This window comes from Heterocephalus glaber, unplaced genomic scaffold, assembly GCF_053883595.1.
Source record: "Heterocephalus glaber isolate CG9 unplaced genomic scaffold, H.glaber_assembly_v1.0 deba00001067, whole genome shotgun sequence".
In the NCBI taxonomy this organism is placed as follows: Eukaryota; Metazoa; Chordata; class Mammalia; order Rodentia; family Bathyergidae; genus Heterocephalus; species Heterocephalus glaber.
Window position 1 is genome coordinate 942265 of NW_028258187.1, and position 27298 is coordinate 969562.

General features: G+C 54.1%; 2 protein-coding genes across 8 annotated transcripts in view; one reads left to right on the forward strand and one right to left on the reverse strand.

The window, feature by feature from the left end:
- The window catches only part of Tp53bp2 (tumor protein p53 binding protein 2), a 45568-nt gene extending 23339 nt beyond the window's left edge, over positions 1-22229 (forward strand). For 2 of the 7 annotated variants that reach the window (XM_004867433.3, XM_021246482.2), the window contains exons 4-18: positions 2605-2687; positions 3086-3187; positions 4713-4887; positions 5537-5718; positions 6016-6180; positions 6433-6658; positions 7829-7921; positions 8217-8365; positions 9022-9484; positions 10024-10784; positions 13294-13431; positions 14082-14215; positions 16454-16620; positions 18821-19020; positions 21487-22229. In XM_004867433.3, coding sequence (XP_004867490.1) covers positions 2605-2687; positions 3086-3187; positions 4713-4887; positions 5537-5718; positions 6016-6180; positions 6433-6658; positions 7829-7921; positions 8217-8365; positions 9022-9484; positions 10024-10784; positions 13294-13431; positions 14082-14215; positions 16454-16620; positions 18821-19020; positions 21487-21528 — 3080 coding nt within the window. In that variant the 3' untranslated portion in view covers positions 21529-22229. The remainder of the gene's footprint in view (positions 1-2604; positions 2688-3085; positions 3188-4712; positions 4888-5536; positions 5719-6015; positions 6181-6432; positions 6659-7828; positions 7922-8216; positions 8366-9021; positions 9485-10023; positions 10785-13293; positions 13432-14081; positions 14216-16453; positions 16621-18820; positions 19021-21486) is intronic. The other 5 variants (XM_087209844.1, XM_087209845.1, XR_206187.4 and 2 more) reach the window with 4 other exon arrangements.
- A 2555-nt stretch (positions 22230-24784) lies between these two features.
- Positions 24785-27298, reverse strand: part of Capn2 (calpain 2) — a 29279-nt gene continuing 26765 nt past the window's right edge. The window contains exons 19-21 of the mRNA XM_004867430.4: positions 26973-27089; positions 26718-26776; positions 24785-25548 (exon numbers count right to left, since the gene is read on the reverse strand). Of these exons, the coding sequence (XP_004867487.1) occupies positions 25525-25548; positions 26718-26776; positions 26973-27089 (200 nt within the window). The 3' untranslated portion in view covers positions 24785-25524. The remainder of the gene's footprint in view (positions 25549-26717; positions 26777-26972; positions 27090-27298) is intronic.

The window sequence follows — 27298 nt, forward strand, 5'->3', positions numbered from 1 at the left end:
AGGAAACAGAGCGCTCCAGTCTCCAGTGTCAGGAGTGTGTGAGATGGCTGGGTTGCTGGGGCTGCCCGGCCGCAGGACCCAGGGGAGGACTCGGAGGTGCTGCCTGCATCTCAGTGGCAGAGTGTGGATGGCAGGAGGGAGGTCGAAGGTGATGCAGGGCCACGGAACTGGATGTGGCCCGAGGTCCCAGGGACTCTGCCCCAGCGGAGACAGGATTCCTGGGGGTTTCTGGGACCCTTGGAGTTTTAAAACCCAAAGCCGAGGGCAGTTGTCCGGGAGGCAGCATGTGGGTGGCAGATGGGACAGAGGGGCCTCACACTCCGCTTCCCTCCTGTTCTGGTCGCACCCCTGACCTTAGAAATGGGGCCTCCCTGGGTCTCCCGACTCCCACCCTGGCCAGCCCGGCAGCCAAGTCCCGAGGGCAGCCGTTGGTGCCTGTGTCTGCAGTCATGCTTTGATGTTCGTGCGTTTTCCCCCAGGCCGCCTTCTTTACACTCTGAAGTTGGTGTTAGCACCTGAGTTTGCTCTTTATTCACATTGTGGTGCAGCCCTTTCTTGTTAATGAGCTGAGTTTCACCTGCCCGTCACCCCATTTGAGTGTCTCGCTGCATAGTGCAGTAAATTATGAACAAATCTCCCAGCCTTGTGCTGTGAGTCTCAGTGTCTGAAACGTGAGAAGTGTGACGTGACAACACAGGGGCCATTGTCACGCCCCACAAGAAGCCAGCGCTACACAGTGTTAGACAGGCAGGGGCAGAGCAGGGTTGCTGTCCCTCTCCCACAGGACGGGGGCCACTGCACCATGAGCCCAGGCTTCAGGACTGAGGGTCAGGAGAAGGAGCCCTGGCCTCTGTCCAGTTTAACTGGGACTATGACCTACACGTGCATGAAATTATTTTTGGTGCTCTTGCTTTTTGTTATAATTACATAACTGATTGTATTAAGGAGAAACTAGGCAAGTGTTTTCTCTTTCAGGCAGCAAAGAAACAAGTGTTTTCTTTTTTCTTGCAGAAATATTATGACCGATTACCTGAGGTATCTTGCTAGAGGATTCAGGAAGATCTAAATTTTTTGCTTTATGCGATGATCTCTCAGTATAGCGTTAGCTGGGCTTGAACACAGAATCCTTCCTGCCTCAGCTTCCTGAGTTGCTGGGCTTATAGGTGCACACCACTGGGGCCAGTTTGAGCAGTATTTTCTTTTCTTTTATTTATACTGGGAATTGAACCAATGGTGTTCTACACTGAGCTATGTCCCAGCCCTTTTTATTTTGAGGCAGGATCCTAAATTGCCCAGGCTGGGTTTGAACTTGTGATTCTCCTGGCTGGGCCTCCTCAGTAGCTGAGCATCATACCCGTGTAGTATTTTTAAAATGGGGGCTGGGAGGCTGGTGTGGTGGGGTACTCCAGTAATCTCAGCACTCGGGAGGCTGAGGCAGGGGGATCACATAAGTTCGAAGCCACTCTGGGCTACCTAGTGATCAAGGCCAGCCTGAACTACAGAATAAGATCCTGTCTCAAAAGAACAAACAAATCAAACTAACAAATAAAAATTACAGGCTGGGCTGCAGCTCCGTGTTGGAGCCCTTACCTAGCATGTGTGAAGTCCTAGCTTCAATCCCCAGTATTGCAAAAAATAAAAATGAAAATAAAAATACAGCTGGGGATTTAGCTCAGTGGTTCTGCCGCCTGCCTCACAAGCACAAGGACCTGAGTTCAATGCCCCATACCAAAAAAACTTGAGTGAAAAATACATTTACACTGTGACAGTTGTGTATAATTGTTCATCCGGCTTTGAGGAGAGACATGCTTATTTATTGATTTATTGACATGAGGATTCGTAGAGTGCTTCCTCGCAGATACTCCTGGCATTTGACTCAGAGCATCTGTAGTCTAAAATTTCTTAGGAGGTAGTTTAATAAGTTTTATGATTTCTGGGGTTAAAAGTATGAAATTTACTTTAGAAGTTCCTTTTGTTGATACTATATAATATGTTAGGTTAAATTAATACTCTACCTTTTCTGATGCATTAAATGGGACTGAGAGACTCATGTTTTGGCTTGGAAGCTTATTTTTAGCCAAAAAATCAGAATGCTCAGTGCTTTTCAGGTAGTGTTTTCCTAGAGAGAGATGAAAAAGCTTCACTTAAATGAGGAAGTTCTTCAGAGTGTATCTGACCACAGAATGCCTCAATAAACCAAAACACCACTTGTTCTGCTAATTGCTTCCTTTGTGTACAAGTTGCAGACAATCATAACTGAGTACAAGGATGGATTGACTTAATTTCAGTTATTTCTTTTTGTGAAGCTCTCTCTGGTTTCACTTCTAAGTAGCTCAGAACTGGGAGGACACTGTAAGCAAACAGTGTGAGATCCCCATAGCCAGCGTGCGTATTTTGTGGGTCTCCACTGTTGCTAGGTGACCCGGCCAGGCAGTGTGGAGGTCCTGTTGCCAGCCACTCCTCATTCTGTACCCTAACCCGTCACTGTTAGGAAGTCAAATGCCTGTTCACTCCGAGCCCAGCGCAGTCAGGGCAGAATTGGCACATGAGTAGTACAGGCTCTCGGCTCTCGGGTTAATGTCTGCTTTTAAATTTTGTGCTTAGTGAGTGGCCTGAGGTCTCAGGATCCAAGTCTGAGAAGAAATGGTGTGAAAGTCCCTGGAGAACACCGGAGAAAGGAGAATGGAGTGAGTGTCCGTTTTCATCTATACCCATTGCTTGGTAGCCTTACGTCTCATTCACTGTTACTTTGTATCAGTGGGTTGAGGATGGCCCCCCAAGGGTATTTTAAAAACTGTCACTTTTAATGATATCCACATGGGTGACAAGTGTAAGAATTTAGATGCTGAATGTATCACAAATCCAGAACAAAATGTGTTAAACAAGGTTTTTTTTGTTTTGTTCTGTTTTTAGTGATTTTATTTGCTGTATAGTCACTTGCATGAAGTAAGTGGCTAAATAATCTAGTTTTGAGACAGGATCTCACTGTGTGGCCCAGCCTGGCCTCGGGCTCTAAGGCAGCGGTGGCCAGCCGGCCTGGTTGCGTGCAGCAGGCTGAGCGTGGTGCTGTGTGTCCTGGCTGCAGGTGAGCAGTCCCCGCATGGACCCGACACTGGCTGAGCTCCAGGAAATGGCGTCTCGCCAGCAGCAGCAGATCGAGGCCCAGCAGCAGATGCTGGCCGCCAAGGTAGCGTCTGCTCCCAGAGACCCCTGGCTCCATTGCCATCACCCTGGTCCTGACTCTGCCTCTCCCACATAGGAGTGGCTGTCATCAGCCCCTCAGCTCGCTTACCTTGGCGCTTGCTTCCTGTTGCCCCAGCATCATGCTGGGTGCTTGTATCCTCCCACTTGTTTAAGGTCTTCCTGACCCATTCATTTTGGAGGGTGGTAGTGCAGCACCTTGCATGTTGCCCGGGCTGGCCTCAGACTCCTGGCTCAGTGCTCCGCCTGCCTCAGCCCTCTGAGTAGCTGGGAGTGCTGCAGTGGCCAGCCTGACCTGCTGTGATCCCCGTGATGCTGCCTTGAACAAGGAAGACCCTTACAAGAATCCTCTCCGTTGCTCAGTGCCAGCTCACGGCTTCTCTTGGAGCCTGGGCAGAGTCTGATCTCAGCCAGCTGCCAGCAGCCCGTGCTCCTCCACGGGCTGTGCGTGTGGCCACAGGATGCGGATCCGCGCTGCCTCGGTGGCAGCTGCTGGCTCGGTCTGTGAGGAGCAGGAGCAGCGTAGCCATGCACTGGCCACATGCGGGGACCTGGCCTGGGCCGCATGTGCCACCACCAGTCCAGTGACTGTTGTCCCTTGCCGCTGGGGTGGACTCCCGGTGGCTCCCCATGGCCGAGGATTCCTCGTGGCCATTGGCGCACACGCGGCAGCTGTCCACACAGGACTTCCCAGGGCCTGCGCCTGTCCTGTTTGGGACGCCAGGCACCATCCTTGGCACAGCGGTGCCTGTGTGTGCTGGTCAGCTTGCTGTCTTGTTGACAGGCGCCTTCTGACTCTGCAGGTGGAGCGGCCTTGGGCCGAGCAGCAGGGCTGAGCTCCCACGGGAAGGGGCGGCAGAATGGGTTTCTGCCCTCAGGGTCCCTGTGGCGAAACTGCTTCTCTGTAACTTGAGTTATGTGCACTGAGAAGCTCCCCGCTGGTTATGGGTTTTGGACTCTGTTCCTCAGTTACGGTTAACAATTTTAGTGTCAAAGCTTCCATTGCACACTGCAGTGTCTGACGGTGTGGTTGAGTGTAGACCGTGCAGAGCTACATTTCCGCCTCACTGAACCCTTGCTGCAGGGGCCATGCTTCCTCCTGGTCACCCTGCTGTGTGGTGCAGAGGCGTAGACTGTGTGCATCGTAAGGCTATGGGGTGAACCTGCTCTCGTGGGTCATGCGTGGGTGAGCTTGGGTTTGAATCTGGGTTTGAATCCCCACCCTGCACTCTTCACTGCTTCCCACGCTGCCTCCCACTGCACAGGAGCTCCGCTCTAAAGTAGCACAGTTTAGGAAAACCAGTCCAGGGGTCGCTGCCGGCTGCCCTGTGTGAACCACTGGGCATCCTGAGTCTTCTCCCCAGTAGCAGCTGTGTGTAGCCAGCTCCCAGCACGACAGAGTGGAAGGGGTCCTGGGGCCGTGCATGGGGTGTGGGTAGGTCACTGTGAGGGCCTGGGACACCTGTCCGAAGTGACCTGCCAGGAACTGCTTTTTCCATTTTTGTCTTTAGGAACAGCGCTTAAAATTTTTGAAGCAACAAGATCAGCGTCAGCAGCAACAGGCCGCCGAGCAGGAGAGGCTCAAGAGGCTGAGAGAACTGGCTGAGAGCCAGGAAGCCAAGCTGAAGAAAGTGCGGGCACTCAAGGGCCATGTGGAGCAGAAGCGGCTGAGCAACGGGAAGCTTGGTGCGCTGTGCCTGTGGGCTGCGTGGACCTGGGTTGTGTGATTGAGGGCTGCGTGGACCTGGGCTGTGTGGACCTGGGCTGCGTGGATGTGGGGCTGTTGGGAGGTTATGTGAGTTTGTGCTCAGAAGATGAGTCTTTGTGGATGACTTTGAAAGGAATTTTTAGAAAAAGCATAATCACTGCAGTTTTGATGTTGCAAGTTCCTCTCAGTTGAATTTGGCACTGAATGTTTTAGCAGGGTTTTAAAATTAACCCTGGAAAGTGTCCTTTATTTTTCGTGAATTAATTTTTGACTAAGAATTTGATAAAGCTAAAGATTTTACTCATATAGTACTTCCATCTATTACAATACCATTTAAATTAGGATTTTAGCAATTCAGTAGTTCTGTCCACCATTATACAATTGAGAATAAAAGTTTGTTTCCAAAATGTGGAGTTTAATGTTTCATAACATTCATTGTGTAAATCCAGCAGCTTCTACAGATGTTTGCACCGACCTTTGGAGATGTCTGTGTCCCTTTCAGTTGCTTCTGAAAGGCTGAGGGTGGTTCCTTGCCCCTCTGAAAGCTTTCTCCACTTTTCAGGAGAGCCTGGTTGCCAGGAAGGAGGCCATTCCTACTTTTCTTTTCTGTTCTCTCTCTCCTTCCAGTGGAGGAAATTGAGCAGATGAATAGTTTGTTCCAGCAGAAGCAGAGGGAGCTAGTCCTGGCCGTGTCGAAAGTAGAGGAACTCACGAGGCAGCTGGAGATGCTGAAGAACGGCAGGATCGATGGCCAGCATGACAGCCAGTCCGCGGTGGCCGAGCTGGACTGGCTGTACAAGGAGCTGCAGGTGGGCGGAGCTGCCCGGGAGCCTGGGGTGGCAGGGGCGCCCAGCGGTAGCTGCCTTTCCCGGGGGCGTGGGGGCGGGTGGCAGTGCCCCAAAGAGCCGAAATAACCTTGGTGGCACCTCAGGCCAGAAGCATGGTCACCGCAGCCAGCACGGACGTCCCTTAATTGTAACCCAGGAGCACACTGTGTATCCGGGCCTCGCAGTTTTAGAAATTGCACAGCAGTCAGCCACGTGATTGCTGCCAGGGAGAAGTTCCTCTTCCGCTCCTTCCTTAGTCCTGCCCCGCTCCTTCTGCAGCTGAGGAACAAGCTGAACCAGGAGCAGAACACCAGGCTGCAGCAGCAGAGGGAGTGTCTGAACAAGCGCAACTCTGAGGTGGCCGTCATGGACCGGCGTGTCAGTGAGCTCCGTGACCGGCTGTGGAAGAAGAAGGCGGCACTGCAGCAGAAGGAGAACCTGCCGGTGAGGGGTGAGGGGTGAGGGGTGAGGGGAGGGCCCGGGGTGGGGCAGCCCTCCCGTCGTGTCCCTCGGACGCGTCCCCCAGTGCTGCCTGCCCTCACGGTTCGCCCTGGCGTGGGGTGCGGGCCAGGGCTCATCGCAGGGCTCACAGGGCTCCCTGAAGACCCTGAGAAGACTCCCAGCCCTTTCCTTGCCCCACCCAGTGCGACGGAGCGCCAGCACTCAGAGCCCCGGGCCCCGGGCCCTTTCCCCCAGGTTCTGTCCGATGGGAATCTCACCCAGCTGCCCGTGTCCGCTCCGAGCCGAGTGGCTGCCGTGGGTCCGTACATCCAGTCCTCCACCATGCCGCGGCTGCCCCCGAGGCCGGAGCTGCTGGTGAAGCCAGCGCTGCCTGAGGGTCCCCTGGCCCTGCAGGCCTCCGAGGTGAAGATTCAGACGCTGCCCAACACGAGGACCACTGCGGCCCCTCTGCAGGCCAAAGGTGACAGCGCTGTGTTTCCCAGCGTGGGACCCACTGTGTTTTTCAGTTAAAAACAAAGCTTGCCTGCCTGTTCTCATTCATGTTTAAAATCTAAAATTCCCTTCGTATTGTCTGATAAGTTTTTTTAAAAACCCTGAGTAATATAAATTCTGTTCAGAAAATGAAATTTAATATTTTGCAAATCTAAAAATGGCTTTAGAAAGTTCCATCTTGTTAGGAAATTTTGGTCTGAGCTTGAGAACCTTTGTTTTTGTATAAAAACACCGCTTGTAAATGTTGGTGCTGTCTGTGCAGACGGGAGGTGAGTCTGCTCTGTTGACGACTGGTATTGAGTGCTCCGGTGTGCTTCTGCATTAGAATTTTAGGCTGACAGTTTTTAGCACAGAGGTAAACAGTTGGAAGATTTGGGGTGTGAATAACAAGGCTGCGTGCACGTGCAGTATCTGCGTTCTGTGCAGTCCAGATGCACGGGAGGCGCAGCCAGGGTGTAGTTTGGAAGGAGCGGTTGGAGGGCAGGAGCAGGAAGCGCCGGGCACAGGGCTCCTCTCACTGTTACCGCTCAGAGCCCCGGAGAAGGACGTAATCGCCAGCTTTGTCACTTCGAGCACTGTCGCTGTCATACGCAGAGGATAGCTAACCTCACTGTGCTGTGAAGGAATAGAGCCCAGTCCTCTGGCTGTGTTTATTCTAGAAAGACAAAATAAAAGCCGTGACATGTGAAATTTCAATAGAAAAAGCCTGAAAACGCTGATGTGTGAAAGGCGGAGGTCGCTGTCGGGGCTGAAGGTCCAGATGGGTTTGGAGTGCACAGAGGCCTTTTGTTGGCTGAGAGCGCCCGGGTACAGTGCTCTGTGCATCTCAGAGGCTCTGCCCCGTATGGCAATGTGCCATGGTCGCCAGTGAGGTTTTCTTACCGAGAGGAGGAGGCGCCCTCCCTGGCTCAAGCAGACATTTCATTTGCTGGGGCTGAAGTAAGTGGAGTACGGTGGGAGAATGCTGAATGAGAAATACGAAGTCTGCCGTGGTGCGGACTAAATGTGTTTCCCGGGAGTCTGAGTGAGTTTGGAGCTGTCCTTAGAGAGCAAGGCATCGGCAGTGAGGGAAGCACTGGCAGCGTCGTGGGGTGGGTGCCGCGTTACAGGGTGTAGCTGCCTTTTCTCTGGACCCTAGGGCCGAGAGTCCCTCCCGCTGGGCCTGACTGGGCCCCTTCGAGTGCGGACCTTTGCTCCCTGCCTCAGAGTGCTAGGCCTGCGCCAGACCAAGGTGAGGTTGTCCACTGCTCCTGGATGCTGTGTCCTGACCATCAGAAGGGTACTGTGTCTTCTCTCCTACGTTCCCAGTGTGTGACACCTGGGAACGGTTTCTAAGGGCATTTAGTCGGCTACAGACACCTTCACTTAGCCGAGGTTGAGGTACGCTCACAGCAGTGTTACCAGCTGAGCACCAACCCGAAGCCCTTCGCGGGGGCGGAGCTTAGCGTAAGGAGAAGGTGTCCTACACGAGGAGGAGCAGCTTCGTTCCAGACAGCATGAATGGCAGTGTGGTTTTCCGTCCTCAGTTGCCGATGGGGAGGTTCCGCTGAGGGAAAAGGAGAAGAAAGTCCGGCCCTTCTCCATGCTTGATGCGGTGGACCAGGGGGCGGCCCCGCCCGGCTTCGGCATGCTGCGGAAGAACCAGAGCAGCGAGGACATCCTGCGCGATGCTCAGGTAGGGGCACCAGGGTCTCGCCTGTGCGGGTGATTCTGTGCTGTGGGGTGGAGCTATGTGGGAGGGCAGAAGACAGTGGCCTGGGGCGTCAAGGGATGCTCCAGCCCCCCAATCCTGACTCCTCCTGCGTGAGTAGATCCAGCCCTCTCTGTTGGAGAATGGCCGGCGTGTTTGTGTCTGGCCCGTCTTTTGTGTGATTCTCTTCAAGAGTATAGGTGCATGGAAGAACAAAGTATCTGCGCTGTTCAGGTGTCTTCTTTCTTTGAGGTCTGGGGCTGAGCTTATGTCACATGGGCTGGGAAGCTGACCTCAGAGAAGCAGGTTGTGGCGACCGCTCCGGCTAGCTGGGTCTGACCCAGGGTGGCCCAGGTGGCCTGAGGTTCTGGTAAATAAGGGCATGCCGAGGGGCGGTCTGTGAACATGGAAGTCAGCAGGTGAAAGTGTTCAGGTGGCACTTTCATGGCCGAAACAGGAGGAGGCCGTCACGGGGAGGACTCTGCTGTATCACTGAAGGCCCGGTTAGGATGATTCAGTAAAGATGTAGAAATGTGGAGCTGATGTTTCACTGTGTGCACTAATGTTGGTGAAATCAGGTTACCTCCAGCAGCCTGGTTACCTGGTGTAGTTTTCTCACTGGCTCTGTGTGTCTTTTACAGGCTGCAAATAAGAACGTGGCTAAAGTGCCGCCTCCTGTTCCTACAAAACCAAAACAGATGAACTTGCCTTATTTTGGACAAGCCAGCCCATCACCATCTGACACCAAGCCGGAGGGAGGCCCACAGCAGTTGCCTGAAGCCTCGACAGCCGTGGGCCCTAAGCCCAAGGCAGCAGGGCCACAGCCGAGGGCGGCGTTGTCCCCCAGCGTGCCTTCAGGTGGCCACGACCATGGCCTGTCTGCAGGGCCTAAGCAGGAGAGCCCACCCGCTGCTGCGGTCCGGCCCTTCACGCCCCAGCCTCCCAAAGATGCCGCCCTCCCCGCCTTCAGGAAGCCCCAGACAGTGGCTGCCAGCTCCATCTACTCCATGTACACGCAGCACCAGGCGCCGGGGAAGAGCTTCCAGCAGGCTGTGCAGAGCGTGCTGACCAAGGCACAGCCCCGCGGCCCGCACTTCGCAAGCGGTGAGGCCTTGGGCGGAGGCTGTGCCCGAGCCACCCGCTGGGGGACAGCAGGGGACCTGGCCCTCCACGCCGTCGTCTCCGGGCTCTCGGTGGCCCTGGTCAGGAGAGGCGGCACCGTGCAGAAGGCCAGCCCCGGTGTGACTGTAGCCCACTGTGCTTTCTCCCATCTCGCCTTGTGTCGTTGGAAGGAGGGTGCCCATGCTGAGATTCAGGCTGGTCGCACGACAGGGTCACCAGCTTTCCTTGGTTCTGGGTGCTTTTTCACATTTTGATATTTTTAATTTGGAAGCCACAGCCAGATTTCTCATAGAAACAACATTTTCTTTCTTACGGGTTCATAAGGTAGTGGTCCATGGGACAATTTCAGTTCTGTAGTTCTGTTAGGGGAGGTGAGTCTAAGAAACTGGTTGGCCTGAGGGACACTGAAGTGACCTGGAAGTTAAAGGAGGCTTGGCTACTGTTGACCCTTTCTGCTTCTGGCTCCTTTTGCTTACGCAACCCTAACCCGGATTTTGTTGTGATTTTTCTTTTCCCATCAGTGTATGGCAAGCCTGTGCTTGTGGCGGCCCAGAACCTGCAGCAGCAGCCGCCCGAGAGCGCGCACTGCAGCAGCCAGGGCCCGCCGGGCAGCCCGGAGCCCGACTCAGAGCCCGCGTCCTCGGCCCCCGAGAGCCAGGAGAACGAGCGCACCCCGCGCCCGCTCAGCCCCACCAAGCTGCTGCCTTTCCTGTCCAACCCCTACCGGAACCAGAGCGACGCCGACCTGGAGGCCCTGCGCAAGAAGCTCTCCAACGCCCCCCGGCCGCTGAAGAAGCGCAGCTCCATCACGGAGCCAGAGGGGCCCAGTGGGCCCAACATCCAGAAGCTGCTGTACCAGAGGACCACGCTGGCCGCCATGGAGACCATCTCAGTGCCCGCCCACCCCGGCAAGGCATCTGCACCTGCTGGCCCGGAGAGTCCAGGAGAGGTCCCCAACCCCTACTTACCCGTGGAGCCCGAGGAGGAGGCCGCCCGCGCCCCCGTGCCACTGTCCCCAGAGGATGCGGGGCCCCCTGGCGACGGGCCCGCTCCTTCCCCAGACCCGGACTCTGTGCCCGAATGGGCAGCGGACGGCAGCCCAGGCGCCCAGGGTGCCCAGGAGGAGCCCCATGCAGAGCGCCCCCCCCCGCCGGAGGTGTACCTGGAGGAGTACCCCCCGTACCCCCCGCCGCCCTACCCGTCCGGGGACCCCGAGGGGCCTGGAGAGGACCCCGCCAGCATGCGCCCCCCTGAGGTCACCGGGCAGGGCGCCCTGCCCCCTGTGAGTACTGCGTGGTCTCGGCCACTGTGTCGCCTTCACCTTGTCTCTTCCGCGGTCTCAAGTCCTCTCCAGTTTGCCTGTCACTGCATCTTTTCCCTTGGCATAGGGTAGGGTGGATCTCAGTGACAAAGTGCAGTATGTGCGGAAGCAGGGTGCGGTGCTGCACGCCTGTAATGGTAGCACCCAGGAGGCTGAGATGGGAGGATTGTGAGTTCAAGACCAGCCTGGGCTGTAGAGCGAGATCCTGTCTCAGAAAACACGGCTAAATCAAAGCAAAACACAGCACATTTAGCGTAAGAAACATTTCGGCGTTGTCAGAAAGACCTCGCTTCTTGTGGAGGGCCGTGTCTGCTGTTCTCACCCCTGTGGGCATCGCGGTGTTTGCTGTTTCCTCTCTAGCTCATGCCTGCTGCTGGGGCAGCCGAGCCAGACCGGAGCTTGAACACTGCCTGGCTCTGTGAACTCGGCCGGTGGCCAGACTTCTCCAGGAGCCACTGCCACTCCTTTTCAAACTTCTTTTTTCTAGCCGTGAATTTTAAAAATGATTTTAGATTTTTGTGCAGCGCTGGGGATGGAACCTAGGGGATAAGCCAGCAAGCGCTATTTCTGAGCCGCATTCCCACCCAGGACATTTATTTTTAGTGAAATTCGGTGATTTCTCAGCCCGACAGCAGTGCAGTCAGCAGGGGTGGATGAAGTGGGGCAGGTGGGGGACACTGCTGCCCGTGCCCGCTTCGGCAGAGTCTAAGGTTTCTGGCAACACCGAGCTCTGGGCTGCTTTGCTTCTAACTGGAAGCTGCTCCGGGAGCCGCTGTGTAGGCCCCGGCCGCCTCGGAGCCCTTCCAGGGAGCAAATGCTTGCTCAGAAGTGCATCTTGTCACTGTGAAGTAGATGAGAGAATAGGAGCTCCAGAATGTGCCCAGCAGTCTGTTTTAATTGGAAGTCGTTTTGTTTCCATAAGTGCAGGAGTGCAGAGCTGTGAGCTTGAGACGTGCTTAAAAGCAAGGTAGCATCTCGCTATTTACTTGTCCTTTTGGTCCCCGAGACCATCCTTTGGCTGGGACAGTGTTTGGAGATGATGGTTGTCTGTAGTTAACTTGTTGGTCACAGCAAACATCTGCGTATAGCTGTTAGGTGGTAAATATTTCAGACTGAAGAAAAGTGTTTCAAAATGAGGCTGGCACTGTTTAAACAACTCTGTCCCCCCGGGGACAAGGCACAATTCTGTGGATTTGAGTTTTAAATGTGAGAGAGAAGAAAGCAGCTCAAGCAATATTGGAAAAGCAGCCCACACTGCAGCTGGTGGTTGTGTCAAGAAAATTCACACTCTGAGGAGGAGAAAGGAGCCAGGGTTTGTGAAATGACTGCCCTTTCTTTTGAAGGCTGTGCTGTGCTCTTCCGGGAAAGTGAGCCGCCCTTCCTCCGGTGCCGGCCGGGTGGCAGCTCACTTGCGCTGCACCATGGATGGGCCTGGCCTGGCCTGGCCCTCTAGGGGACGCTGTCCAGCCCTTCACAGAAGGACCGCACGGGCACTGCACGCCCGTGAGATGTACCGTTTGCCACTCTGTGTTTTCAGAACTCTGTGGTTTTCTACATCTGCTGTAAAATGAGAGAGAAGTGTGTGTGTTGTATATTTAGGGAACTTTCCTGGTTCTTTGGATGTGTTTAAGACATCTTTTATAGGATTTAAATCCAGTTTTTCAAATTCTTGGGGTGTGGGTGTATGTGTGTGTACCTGGGGATTGAACCCACGGTCTCACACATGCTAGGCAGCTGCTGAGCTGCTCCCCAGCCCTGTTTTATTTTGCCTTTAAGATGGTCTCCCTAAATTGCCCAGACTGGCCTCCTCCTCACAATGCTCCTGCCTCAGTCTCCCGTGTAGCTAGGATTATAGGCATGCGGCGTCGTGCCCGGTGCCTTTCGAAAAGCCTGACTTAGTAAAACATTTTAAGCCTAGTGAGACCCTCTCCGTGGTACACTGCTAATAGTAACCATCTTTGTCATCGGCCTCTCTGTGTGCTCGGCCTGAGCGGGCATTCTGGTTTGGCCGGGGCCGGGGAAGCGCGTCAGAGGAGCAGTCACGTGGCTTTGAGTCCCAGCTCCGCCGCCCACTGGCCATGTGCCGTAGTTCCCTTCTGTGTGCACTGGGGACAGTGGGGCTTTTGTGAGACCAGATGAATGGTCGTTTGTCCCCGTGAGCCTGTGTGACTGAACCACACAGACCAGGCTTGGCCAGTGGGGTGAGTGGCAAGGCTGGCCCCTGCCACCCAGGTCACCGTGCTCCCACCTGCCCTGGCACCAGGTGCTCCAGGGCCTGGCCTGCTCTCAGCCACACTGGAGTGGTGTGAATGCTCGTCAAGCTGCGCGTTGTGATCGGTATGCTTTTCTGGATGGTGCTGTCTGCAATATAATGTGCTGTATCACGTATTTTTAAAGTTCCCTTCGCTGCTGTAGCTGGACTCCTCCCCTTTTGTTTTTTGGCTTCATTTTCCATGCATTCCTGCCGCAGGGCAAAAGGACAAACTTGCGTAAGACAGGCTCGGAGCGGATTGCCCATGGAATGAGGGTCAAGTTCAACCCTCTGGCCTTGCTTCTGGATTCCTCGTTGGAGGGAGAATTCGACCTCGTGCAGAGAATCATTTATGAGGTATGACCATAACTAGTGCATTTCTCAAAGTAACCTTGTGGATTTTGCTTTAAAGCTCAAATTAGAAAGTTACTCTAGAGAAGTTATATTTTTAAATTTCTTTTTTAGGGTTGTGGAGTGGAGGAGCTTTGGAGCACACGCTAAAATAGGCTCCACTGTTTTAAAAGTGTGACTAAAATTTCGATGATGTAGGTGTTCACCCTCACTTGGTGTCTTCTGGAGGACTCCTCGTGCCTGGGGAGATTTTGACTCAAAATCGCTCACGTGTACACTTGTACAGCATTGGATCACAGACGTGGCTCTTACTTTTCAGAAGGCTACTGTGGAAAATATTTTTAGTTACCTTTTTTCTTTTCCATAGCAAATGTAACTTCTACTTAGAAACTAGTTGATGGTAGGAAGTTGGGAGGATAAACAAGAATGACATCCACTTTTAAAAAATCCTTTTTATGAGTACCTGCTTAATGTAGCTGTTGTGGCTGCCTAATTGCCAGGATTGTTCTTGGTGTAGCTTTCCTGGCTCCTGTAGGTTTTCACTGTGATTGTGGAAGCTGTTACAAAGGTCTACTTCTGTGCCCTCCTCTCCGAGGAGTCCATGGGTGGGGACAGTCAAGGGTTAGGAAGTTAAGTGTGCCCCCTCGCTGTTCCAGGTGGAGGACCCCAGCCTGCCAAATGACGAGGGCATCACTGCACTGCACAACGCCGTGTGCGCGGGACACACAGAGATCGTGAAGTTCCTGGTGCAGTTTGGGGTGAATGTGAACGCCGCCGACAGCGACGGGTGGTACGGGTCTCGCCCAGCCAGTGGGAGGGTGGCTGTGCTGTTGGAAGGCAGCAGGGTCCCCCAGTCCTCCAGCCTCCATGCCCAGCTGGAGAGCAGTGGCCTCAGGTTCTGAGGAATTAATGTGTCCGCATGGAGCAGCCGTCTGCTTGGACACAAGCGAATAGGAGACCATTGGTCAGCGACTACGACAGTGACGGAGTGATTAATGGGCAGGCAGCATATGCAGCATGGATAAACTGGGCAGGAGGGTCTGCATCCTGGTGGGACAGCATGCCAGCCGTGATTCCATCACAGCCTCAGAACAGGTGCAGTTCAGCCCTCATGGAGTGTTGACTTCTGGAATTCTCGAGTTAGAATTTTCAGGCTACTTTTGGGCCTGGGCAACTGTTAAGAAAGTTGTAATCCTATACTATAGTATTTCTGTTAACGTGTCTTTCCTTTTAGTATTGTGTTCGCTCTTTGTAGCTATGACAAAACAGCTGAGAGCAGTGACTTGAAGGACAGGTCTGTTTGGCTCACCATTTCAGAGGCGTCTGTCCCTGCCAGTGGCCCCACTGCAGTAGGCCTGAGGCAAGAGAGGACGTGGCTGGGGCAGCAGAGAGCAGGAGCCCTGGGCTGGGGACAGAATACCCCTCCCAGAGGTGGCCCATTACCCCTCCCTCCCGCTAAGCCCCAACTCCTAGTGTTTCTGCCCCTCCCACTCACACCGCCAGGTGGTGACATTTCAGGTACAAACATAGCAAGTGTCAGAAGTAAGGCTACAGCATCAGATCCTAACACGCACGTGTGTAAATTGCACGCACAGCCTACACACTTGTGAATTCCTCATGTTCTTCCACTGAGGGGCCATGCATGCATTTATCATGGCTGTTTCCCTCTCATTAGTCATTTAGATGGGTTTTCTTTTTTGATGTTGTTTTTATTGTAAATAATAGTTGGAGAAGCTTTTTGATTGCATTTTTTAAAAAGATCACATTTATAAAAGTAATGTATGCCCACAGTGGAAAATGTACACAATAGAGAAATGAGAAGGTGAAAATGAGTCCTGGCATCTCCACAACCTGGAAGTAAACACTGCTAATATTTCACTCCCTTCACATCCTTTTTTTTGTGTGCTTGAAATTGAACCCAGGGCCTTATCATGGCCCTGCCACTGAGCCACCCCTCAGCTCTCAGCTGATTTTTTGTGCAGCTAAGATCATTTCTTGTGTGTGTGTGTGTGTGTGTAACTCTTTAGCCAAAATAAACCCCTACTATATCATCATGCCCTGTTTCCCTAACATGGGGAGTTTTGGTTGTGTATAATTCTTCACTATTAAAAACAATATAGTGGGCCGGGGATTTAGCTCAGTGGTTCCGGTGCCTGCCTCGCAAGCACAAGGTCACGAGTTCGATCCCCGGTACCCCCCCCACCAAAAAAACCAACAACATGGTGAAAACTCTGGTAATGTTCACCAGACCATCAGCAGCTCCTGGAATGGGGTGGGGGAGTTCCTTTCTCTTTTGAAGACCCTGCTCATCAGTTACCTAAAACAGGTGGAAGTGTGTGTTTTATAGTTACTGTTCTGGTCTGAATTGAATTGACAAATCGTTTCAATTAAAATTTAATTTGAGTTCTAAAAAATACTGTAAAGACAGCTTACATGTGTGTCTTAGTTACTTTTCTCTCATTGAGGAGACAAAATATCCGATACCCAAATTTTAAGGAGGAAAAGTTTATTTGGCTCACAGTTCGCAGAGGTTTCAGTCTGCAGTTGGCTGGCATGAAGGCAGGGTGGCACACGGCAGAGGGGCATCGCAGCAGAATCAGTTCGTTGCAGACAGAAGACACCAAAAGCAAGCCAGGGACCTTCATAGCATCTCCCTGCCCTTTTTGTCTTACCCAGACTACCTAGGGTGGGTGGCGCTCACACCCTGATCCCAGGGCCCTTAGGCCTAGCATGGCTCCGTGCATGAATCAGTCACACGCTCCAGACCCAGTGCCCTCTGAAAAGCCCTGCCTATGACTGCATGAGGCTTGAGGGACATCTGGCCTCAGCCGTAGCAGCAGCAGGGACCTGGATCCCTGCAGAGTAGGCGAGAGAGGATGTTCAAGGCTGTACTTCATGGGATTGCAGCGCCTGGATTAGGCTGTTAGGGCCCTGACCCTGGCAGCAGTGACTGGGCTGGGGAGTAGGACGTGGAGCTAAACCTGCTTTGTCTCCCCTTCTTGGATTGCGTCCCCCCTCTCGCCTGCAGGACCCCGCTGCACTGTGCAGCCTCGTGCAACAACGTGCAGGTCTGCAAGTTCCTGGTGGAGTGCGGGGCGGCCGTGTTCGCCATGACCTACAGCGACATGCAGACGGCGGCCGACAAGTGCGAGGAGATGGAGGAGGGCTACGCACAGTGCTCGCAGTTCCTCTACGGTACGTGCTGCTGGCCCTCCGGCTCCAGGGCCTCTCGCTGGGCATCGTCCTGGGCGCCGTCCTGGGCGCTGAACGCAGGGCCCCGATGCTCACCTGGTCCTGCTTGGACCCGGGAGGCCCCTGTGGGCTCTGGCTGCGGGTGCTGGACGCTTGCAGTAGGTAAGTGGACCCCACTCCAGAACACGGCGTGGGTATGGGAAGCCAGACGGCCCAAGTCCCACGCAGGTCAGCCCGAGTGTGAGATCAAAGGTGGCGCCTGTTTAGGAGCTTTCTCTTCTTATCTCTTGAGTTTGAGTTGATTCTGACTGCTAAAGTCAGATCTGTCCCTACAGAAAACCAGAGTTGAAGTTTTAGGTGGGTACATGCTAGTTTCTGTTTTTACTTAGGGAAAGTTCTTTTACTTACAAGGCTTAGAAGTTGCAGTTACTTGTTTTCTTCAGCTTGCCTTGAGAGGCGTTGGAGGGTGGCCAGGAGCTGCACCTCCAGTTTCCAGAGCTCCTGTGCAGCTGGCAGGGGACTCTGCCCGTGCCCCGGGCCTGGCCTGGGCTGTGCCTGTATCTAGGCTGCCGTAGGTAGAGGGAGGCAGCAGGGGCTCCACCGGGTTCCCCTCTGCGCTCAGCTGGCCGTGTCGGGTTGTGGGAGCTGGGGACTGAATCCAGGGACTCCTGTGTGCACCTGCCCTCTTCTGTTTCCGTACTTGCTCTGCTTGCTGCCAGCAAGTGGGGCTGCTGGGCCCCTCTCGGGCTGCATTTGCTCGCGGTGCTCTCTGGCCTTGGTGGATTTGGGATGGTGCCATGCTGCCTTCAGTTTGCATTTCCGAACTTTCTAATGATATTAGGCTTGTTTTTAGGCCCCTCCGAAATTCTGTAAAAAAACTAATTGGCAGCCCTTTGGTTGGCAAGTAGCAAAGTAATGAGAAATTTTTTCCATTCTTAGTGGGTTTTTTGGAAACTAGGACTTAAGCTGTTATTTTGAGCATAGTAAAGTGTCCAGAATTTCTTCCCTAGCTGTTTCTGCATTCCCAACCCAAACAGATAGGAGTCTGGCCAGTTCTAAAACTTCGTGGAATCATACCTGTATCGTGATTTTTATTCTGTCATGCTTTACAATCTTATTTTAGCAGGAAAGTTGGAAATGTATGCAACCCTTTAGATTGGTAAAGCTTTCTTTTGGTGAAGAGCAGTTTCATTTCTTGTTTCATTTTTGCCGAGAGAGAGAGAGAGAGAGAGAGAGAGAGAGAGAGAGAGAGAGAGAGAGAGAGAGGCAGGCAGACAGACGGCGGAGACGGAGGGAGCAAGAGAAGAGATATGAACAAAAGGGTTCATCATATGAACAGTTTAGGATCAGTGCTTCGATGCTCATGTAAGCTGAGTTTCTATTCAAGAGCAAGCAGGTATTTTCCTGGCTTTTTCCCCTGGCTTTTAAAGACATAAGGTGAAAATACTAATAGTTACTAATCTCCGAGTCACGAAAAACCTGCTACCCAATTCCTTTCCTTCCCTCTCCCTTTCCTGGAGGCCTGGCAGCTGGTGACTTTTCTCTTTCACAAGTGTGGCCCTCTAGGAAGGGCAGGTATAAATGGAGAGATAACACTGAAAGCTAATGTACAGATTGATCACTCACTATCATGAAAAGTGGGCTTTTGAAGATTTTTTTTCCTCTTCAGTTTTGGGAGTTCAACATCTTTTAAATTCTGATTTTTATTATTTTAGAGTAGAATGTATGTAAACTTTTTTATGGTATCTAAACTGAGTTTCTACACTCTGACGTGCTTGATAGTGTTTGCTTTCCCCTTTGGGTTTCAGTCGAGACCCCTTGAATAGATGCACAACATCTGATCTTTTCTTTCTGTCTTTTGTGGGTTTGGGTAAAGAATGATGTTTTCAGAATCCTTTGACATTTAGAAGTGGGCTGAGTTGACAAGTGGTCATTTATTCTCATAATATCCTCGACTTGGGCCACTGGCAAAAGTTTAGTTCCTGGGCTGGCAAAAGGTTTTGTTCTTGGAGTGAGGCCAGCCCTGCAAGGTGCTGTGTCGGGCGAGACAGCACGTCTTAGTGCATCTCCTGTGTGCTCCGTGGTCCTGCCTTCCTCCCTCACCAGAAATGGAGCCCTGCACATTGACTGCAGCAGTTCCGATGTCCCCGAGTCCCAGGTCCCCAGTGACGTCTCCTCTGCTGTCCCTCTGTCACGTCTCCAGGGGTTCAGGAGAAGATGGGGATCATGAACAAGGGAGTCATCTACGCGCTCTGGGACTATGAGCCTCAGAACACGGACGAGCTGCCCATGAAGGAAGGGGACTGCATGACCATCGTCCGCCGCGAGGACGAGGATGAGATCGAGTGGTGGTGGGCACGGCTGAGCGACCAGGAGGGTTACGTCCCACGCAACCTGCTGGGCGTGAGTGACCTGCCGTGCGCACTTGCGTGTGTGTGTGGGGGGGGGGCTTGGCGAGGTCCGTGTGTCGTGCACCCAGTGCAGCCCTCTTCCCTGTTATGAGGAAGGAGTTGTAAGCTTTCGGCATCTCAGCTGTAGACATTTCTGGTGGTCTTGTGCTCAGAGTAGAATAGCGTGTTTGAAGACTGTTAAGCACTGTCATAGACCCAGCGTCTCTTTCGGGGCTCTGTGTGCGCAGGGGCATGTTGGGTGTGAAGGAGAGAGATGAGGAGGGTGGCTGAGAGACTGCCGTGGAGGCTGCCGGAGAACGCACCGCAAAGCCTGCTCTCGGGGAGGAAGGCCAAGGAGGGTTGGTCGGGCCTCGGGCCGTGCAGCATGGGGTCCCGCGCTGCAGCTCCCGGGTGGCTCCAGCCAGGTCCTGGCTGGTGGATTCCACCCACCGTCCCCTCCTGACCTCCCTCTCCATGGCCACACAGGGGGCGTCACTCTCAGTGACTGTCACTGTCCCCAGGGCAGCCTTTGTTCTGACACGTGCCTCTGGGGTTTGTGTCCATGTGAGTGATCCCAGCGTGCAGTTTAAAGAGTAATTGAGTTAAAAACATGACTGTGAGGAGCTTGTAAAGAAAGCTTCTGTTACCCAGGAGAGTGTACATTGACGGGGTCTCTGGAAAAGCTGCTGCTGGTTAGAGCCTGGTGCTTTGATTTTGAAATCACCAAGTAGGAATTCCATCTACCTACGTTGGGTAATATATACATGTGACAGTGAGTCAAGCTGATTAGCACACATTACCTCAGTTAACATTCTTATGGTGAGAATGAAATCCATTTCCTTAGCAGTTTTCAAGGACATTATACACTGTCACTAATGGAGATGACCAAAATACACGATAGACCTCTTGGGTTTGTGTAGTGTCGCTGAGGGCCAGCCGGCTGCTGGCCTGGAAGACTGGCTGAGCACGGAAGCAGTGGTCAGAGGCTGTGTCCAGGGGCTCCGGAGTTGGCAGACCGACGGAAGCTTGCATTTCAGCCCCGAGTTTAGATGCTCTCAGTCCTTTCCTGGTCAGGAGTGTGGGCCAGAAGTGTGCTCTACACGGTTCTGTTTTCTTTTGATGTTTAAAGAAATGAAGTCCATAAATGGTGTTCTGGGGCAGAGTCTTTAGCTGTTGAGTCTAGAACCTTGTATTGGCCCAATAGCTCTGCTATTTGTTGGTCCCGGTTAGTTTCCCAGCTGGGCCGGAAGTTGACTGTCTCTCGGAGAGGGGGAAGGGCTCTGTTTGGTTGCAGGGCAGTGCTCTGGGCTGGCTCTGGGTCCATGGCCTCTGCTCTCGGCGCTGCTGTGGGAAGGCTGAGCCACAGGCTCACTTCGCCTGCACTGAGGCCGGGCCTTTTGTCCCAGCCTGGATCCACCGCCCGGGTTCAGCCCGCTGGGGACTCTTCAGCTCTGCCGCGCTGTCTGTACGGTCGCTGGAGTGTGGAGCGTGTTCAGCCACCTCAGCCTCGCTGCAGGGACTGGATGCAGGCTGGGGCTCTGGCCAGTGCCGCCCAGCCTGGCATGGGCGCTTGTGTTGCGGCTCCACAGGCGCCTTGCGGTCAGGCTCTGGTGACCTTGTGCCAGGCACAAGGCAGAGTGCTTTTCTTTTTTTTTTTTTTTGGTTCTAACCACAAGGTTTTTTTTTTTTAATGAATTTTATTGGTACATTTTAGGTATACAATGTAATGACATTCATCATTGGAAATTTACACCTTTATGTAATCTGTCGGGCTTATTTTTTCCCCATTCCCCTGCCCTCCCTTCAACCGCTCCATCCCTCCCTATTTACAAAGACTTTGTTTTTTCCATTTTCTCATATGAATTCCATTCCCTTCTTTCCTCTCCCCTACCGCTCCCACTTCCTTCCCCTTTGCCCCTTTTCTTCCTATTTCACATTACCTATTATATATTTAGTCCTTATTTACACTTTCAGTTTCTCACGCCAGAGAAACTATTCGGTATCTTCACATGTGTGTCCTATTTATTTCACTTAAGAGTATTGCCTCAATGTGCATCCATTTAGCTATAAATGTCTCTAATTTCTAATTTTTTATGGCTGAGTAGTACTCCGTTTTATAAAAAAAAACACACACATTTTCTTTGTCCAGTCTCTAGTTGATGGGCACTTGGGCTGTTTCCAAGCCTTAGCTATTACAAACTGTGCCGCTATGAACATGGGTGCACATATATCGCTGTGGTATGATTCTTTTAATTCTTTGGGGAAGCTCCCCAGCAGGGGAATAGCTGGGTCAAATGGGACCTCCAGTCCTAGTTCTTTGAGGTAGCTCCATATGGATTTCCACAGTGGTTGCACAGAGTGCTTTTCTTATTTCGATTTCCTTCCTGTTGCATTTGTTCCCCTCCTTCTAGTGTCTCATGAAATTTTGTCACAACTCCCACCACTGCATAGTTGTCAATACTTTTTAAAACTCTTACAGCTGTACCCGAGAATCAAACCAAGACAAAGAAGCTTGGCCTGAAACTCCACAGAATTTTACCTAATGAAGACTTACTCTGTGCTGTCACTAAGAAGAGATAATCCACTTGTTCTGGGCAAAACTTTCACAAGACTTATTTTAATGACAGCGTAGCTTGAGAGCAGTGAAGAATGTGCTCTGGAGAAAATGAAGGATGGAAGAGCCCCCTCAGCGGAGGACGCTCGGCCTCAGCACGGGGATGGCTCGGGCAGCAGGCCGCACCAGCTGGGGACAAGACCAGAAGACACACCCCACAGGTCCTGTTTCCTGCAAGAAATGGGGCCGCTGTGCTGCATCTGCCTCCTGTCCTGTGGCGGGCGCCCCCAGCCTGCCCTGAACCCGCCTTCTGCGGAAAGGACCAGCGCTGCCCCCACTTCCCTGGCACCAGCAGCCTGGGCTCCGAGGCCGCACACTTGAATCTGGTCAGCAGAGAGCCCAGCTTGGCCGTCCGTGAGCAGCAATAACTGTGTTGTAGGAGTCCTTGTAGCACCTTCAGGATTATACGTATATTTGGAATATTGAAACTAAGCCACACTACCTAATCTAAACTAGATTTAAATCTTGTTTTCAGGCCAAATTTGAATCTATATTTATTATCTTTTGTATCTTGGAAATTAGAGACTTGTTATAGACTTACCTTTAATACTTCTCAAGATCATAGCTGACTTTTAAAATAATTGTAATAAAATTAAGCTTTTTGATTCTAGGCTGTTCACTGGTTTTCATTTTTGGTGCCACGGACAGCCTTGTTTAAATGCAGTTGCAGGTACTGCAGTACGGTTTCCTCAGTGGCCCTGTGATGAGGGAAGGGAGCATTGCTCTGGGTATGGAACCCTGTTTCGCAGGCCATGGTTTGGGGTGGGCCTTGTGTAGACAAAGACTGGTGACAGAAGCCTGTACCTTTTCCCGAGTGCCCGAGGATCCTCACTGCTGCTTCGGGAGCTGCATGCATTGATTGCACTGATGTATCACCCAGCTCATTCACTGTCCCAGAACCCATCTTGCCTGGTACAGCGATAATGTAACAGGGGATATGATGAAGAAGTCACTTTTTCTTACACATTTTTGAGTCACTACAATCTAATGAGGACCGTAGATGAAAGGACATAACCAGACCCAGTGACTTGTGAGCTCAGCCACAGGAGAAACGTGGAGGCAGGTTCTCCAGACATCTCCCCTCCAGCCCTGGCCTTGGGGTCTTTGCCCCATGTGATCCATATGGTGATGGACTCTCCGGGCTCAGCCCGAGGCCCCAGGGTAATCCCGAGCTTCAGAGGCAGGAGGAAGTGGATGCTGAGGGCAGGCAGGAGGTAGAGCAAGGGCTGCACCTGCATCGCTCCTCTAGGGGTGGTGGTGGTGGTCAGGAGCCAGGAACTGGAGCAGAGGAGAAGCCGCGGCAGGAAGCAGGGCCTCGGTCTTGTGGCCTGGGGGAGCTGAGCCTGCAGCCCAGGAGCAGTCTCCTGACTGCGGGACCACGGGATGGCTGGACTCCAGGCTGCGTGCCGAGCCACTCAGCTTGTGTGGACTCTGGGTGGGCCATGGCCGTCACCTACCCAGCCACCCTGCTGGGATGCGGGGCTCCCCGGCCAGGGTTCCCCATGTGCAGCCTTTGATGCCTTCTCCTCTGTTCCTGAGTTGCTGAGGGAGACCTGCTGAGTGGATGCATATGGCTTCTCGGCAAACTAACGATCTGCATGAAAAATCAGGGAGCCGTGGTGATCTCAGTTACATTCCTGAACCTGAAACGTAGAACACCATTTGTTTCCTTTTTTTTTGTTTTTTACTTCATTTGTTACCCAGGTATCCTAATCAAAGCTCCTTGTAGGAATATTTAAAAGTATAGAAGGGTGGGAAGGGGCACTCTAGAAGCGCTGTTAACCCACGGGCGTATTTCTTTGGAGCCTTTATGATTCTCTTGCATAACTGAGAACGCACTGTTACAGCTGTCCTGTCTCCTGGACTTCGTGATAAGCACAAGTCCGGTGTCTGCCTTGGACACGTGGTTTAGTGGTCTTCGGTCCTGGCAGAGCATAATTGGCGCTGGGGTCATGTTTTTATGGCAGCAGCTTTTAGGTTTTGCCAAATAGGAGTGAAGCAGCAGGGACATGGGCCGCACTCCACGGGAGCATGGAGGCTTGGGGTTCGCTGGGTTCTAAGGGAGGGGGTGTCTGAGGAGCTGTAACTGCCTCAGGTGGGTTGGGGGAGTCACATGGAAGGAGCCAGAGTTAGCAAGAGAAGCTGCCTATGGGAAGGGGCCGGGGAGTGCAGACCGCCAGGACACCGACCCAACGAGCCAATCCTCGCTCAGGACGCATGACGGCCAGTGGCGTCCAAGGCAGGAGGTGGACAGAACTGGGTGCCAGGTGACCGCTGGTGGGGAGCAGCAGCTTCGGACATCTGATCAGCTGCTGCCACATGGTGCCAGGTGACAGGGGCCACAAGAAGCAGAGGCCTCCCTGTAGGCGGGTGGAGGGGCAGGAGGGACCCTTGGGTGTGGCGAGTGTGGGCGTGGATGCCGGGAGGGGTGGGCTGGGAGGGGTGGGCCGGGGCCCAAGGTGGGCCGAGTGGGAGCGAGGCCAGTGTGGCTGGGGCTGCAGGCTCAGGCCGGGCACCTCCTGCGAGGCAGGCGTCGCCACGCTTTGTATTAGGAGGGAAGCCAGGACCCGGGTCCCTTCCCTCCCCAACTGCTTCTCGGTCTCTTCTGTTTGCTGGTAGAAACTCAGACCTATTTCTTTTTTCAACCTCTTTCATCTTCTCAGGTCTGAAACAGCAAAGTCCTTGCCAGGTCAGTGCCGCAGTCGGCACTGGTCTGGCATCTCCACGGGCCCTTCTGCCCCTGGGCCCAGTCGCTGGCCCGTCCTCAGCCACCCTCTGGCCCCAGACCACTAGGCTGTGTCCTGCTGCCCACCGTTGGTCACCGCACACCCAGCCTCCCCTCCCGGCCTCAGGCTCCACGTGGCAAGCAGAGCAGGAAGCGCCCTGTAATCTGCAGGAAGAACTGGACAGTGTCTCCCCATCCGGTCCCCTGGCATCTCCCGATCTGATGACTCCTTGGGACTAGGGGGAGACACTGCTCCCTGGTGGGTCCCTGCCCAGCTCCCGAGTCCCTAACGGACCGAGAAGCAGCATTCTGCCCTCAAACTGTGTCCGACGTCTGATCAAAGGCGGGAAGCTTCCTCTTCCCGATGCGGGAATTTAGAGCCAAACGAGCCATCCACGCGCCCCTCAGGTGCCCCCGGGAAGAAAACACAGCGCGGGGTGGCTGTCGGGCAACTTTATTCAACAGGACACTAGGAAGGTGGTAAGGCAAAGGCAATGGTTTTAGTGTCGCAGCTTTCCCGAGGTCAGGCCCAGAAGCAGCTGCGGCGTCTCCTCCAGGACGCCCTCCCTCACCACGGAAAGGCACCGAGGACACGGAGTGCAGGGCCAGGGTCTTAGCCCTCAGTTTGCAACCAGCCTGGCTTGGCCACAGCCTCACCAGTCACGTGTGGGACCCTGTGAAGGCCCAGGGCTGAGCGTGTACAAGGACCTGAGCACTGTGCACGCCCTGCTCTCATCTGGCCCATGAGGAGGGCGCTTTCCTCCCCGGGCTCTCGCTGCCTTGCTGAGGCCACTGTCCCTGGGCTGCTGGGGGGGGCGACGCCGCCACCTCTGCATTTTAAAACTCAGCATCCCCGTTACTCTTGGCCTGGAGACTGATTTAAAACACCTCCTTGTCCTCCTGGTTTAGCATTGCTCCGAACAGGAAAGCGTGTCAAAGTGAAAAGTGGGTACTGTTTGTAGGTGTAGGCTTCCTTTGGGCTTGTCAGGGGTTAAGCAGCTCACTTGCACTTGTATAATAAGCAAACCTTCTACCTGGCGGGACAGTCTGGCTATCTCAGACAGTGTTCTCAGCTACAGTCCTCAGTGTACGTAATGTCCCACAGTGCCAAGCCCGATCCAGGTGTCCAGACTCAGTCCCTGGGTCCTCTGTAGCCTCCAGGCGTGCTGGGCACCCCTTCACAGCACCGAGAAACACAGCCACTGCAGAGGAGAGCACGGTCGTGTCAGCCACTGCTTCGGACCCTTCCGGCACCTTCGGATTACTCTGGGAGACCGAGGGTTGTGCCAGGGCTGAGTGCTAACACGCCTTCCTCAGCTGCCTGCTGTGTGGAGCTTCTACCCGCTCAGCAGCGCTTGGGTCAGGAGGTCCCCGCAGGGCCCCAGTACACATGGGAGCTTGCAGTCCCACCCTTGACCAGGTCTGTGACACACCCGGGGCAGGGCCTCTGCAGAGCCCCTGGGGTGGAACCCAGGGCTGCACTGGGAAATCACAGCACACTGTGGGTGCCCTTGCCGGACCCGTCAGTGCCTCAGTGGAAGGGAGGAAGGAGCGGGCCGGGGCAAGGTAGGACAAGGCACCCCAGTCGCCACGGCTGCCTGACTTGCCAACGCTGGGACTGTGGGCGTGGGGACAGGTTGCCCGGGCAATGCCAGTGAGGCGGGATTTCCCACTGGGTAAAGGTGTTTCCAAAGCGCTGCAGCAGGGAGACAGCTGCATGTGTTGGCGCCTTCCAGAGGGCAGAATGGAAGGAAAGGGCCGGCCCCTAGCCCTGTGCTCCTTGCCTGCCGGCTCCCGTGTCACACGGGGTCAGGACAGGGACTCTGCCGCCCACCCAACACTGGCCTTGTCCTGCCCCCTCCCTGTGGCCTGTGTGTGGTGTCCACAGCACCGGCCTCCCACAGCTGGCCTCTCCCTTTCATCCAGGGGCCTTCTGTCGACAGATGGCACAAGTCTTGTGTGACAGTGGGTGCCAGCTAATGTGGATGAGTGAGCCCTGAGGGGTGGGCACTACTGGGGCATCACTGAGTGGCAAACATATTTACTGCCGAGTTTTATTTTAAAGGGGGTTGGGAGGCAAGAAAGCAGTTTCCTGAAGTATCCTAAGTGGGTCTGTTTGAGGAGCACCAGGCCTTCCCAAGACTCACTCAAGGGTCGTCCAGGGCCCCTCAGCCCCTCCTGCACCACTGGCCACCTGTGCTACACTCGGGGAGGAGGCCGGGTGTCCTTAGCCTCGAGAGTCGGGACAGCGATGAGCCGCCCGCCGGCCTGTTCCCGGGAGACCACCAGGCTTGAGAGCACCGCTGCAGAAAGTGGGTCCTCGAGCCGCACCGAGAGCCCCGGACCCTCCCTCGTGACAGCTGTGACTTACAGAGATGAGGTCCAGCTGGATGGTCCCGGTGTCCTCGGGGTCCAGCTGCTTGAATATCTCTGTGGGGAGAAGGGAGCCGTGCGAGGGCTGAGAGCACTGCGGCCGGCCCGTCAGTCACTGAGGAGGCCACGGCCCGGCCGGTCCTCCCTCCACCCCGGTGGGCGCGGCTCCTGCAGCCGCCTCTGGTCAGGTGACCGTGCCCAGGGACGGCAGCTCTGCAGAGCAGGACCCTGGTGCTCCCCAGGCAGCACGTACTGAACAGCGTCTCCAGCCGAACCAGGCACCGGACGAAGTTGTCAAAGTCGATGATGAGCTCGTCGTCTGCAAACCGGGCAACGATGACTTGGTGCAGTTCGCAAGGAAGCCTGAACCCTGCGGGCGGGCAAGTGACCAACACTGCCGGGGAAGGCCTGCCACCTGCAGCGCCCACAGCGGCCCCGACCTGTGCTGTGCTAAGGCTGGCATTGCTTCCCAAAGCCGGTGCTGCTGCTGCTGGTCCTGGCAGCTAGCGCCGCCCTCCCTTCTGGTCTTGCTGCCTCACATCAGCCACGCGCCCCTTCGTGTTGAGCTTGGAATCACCG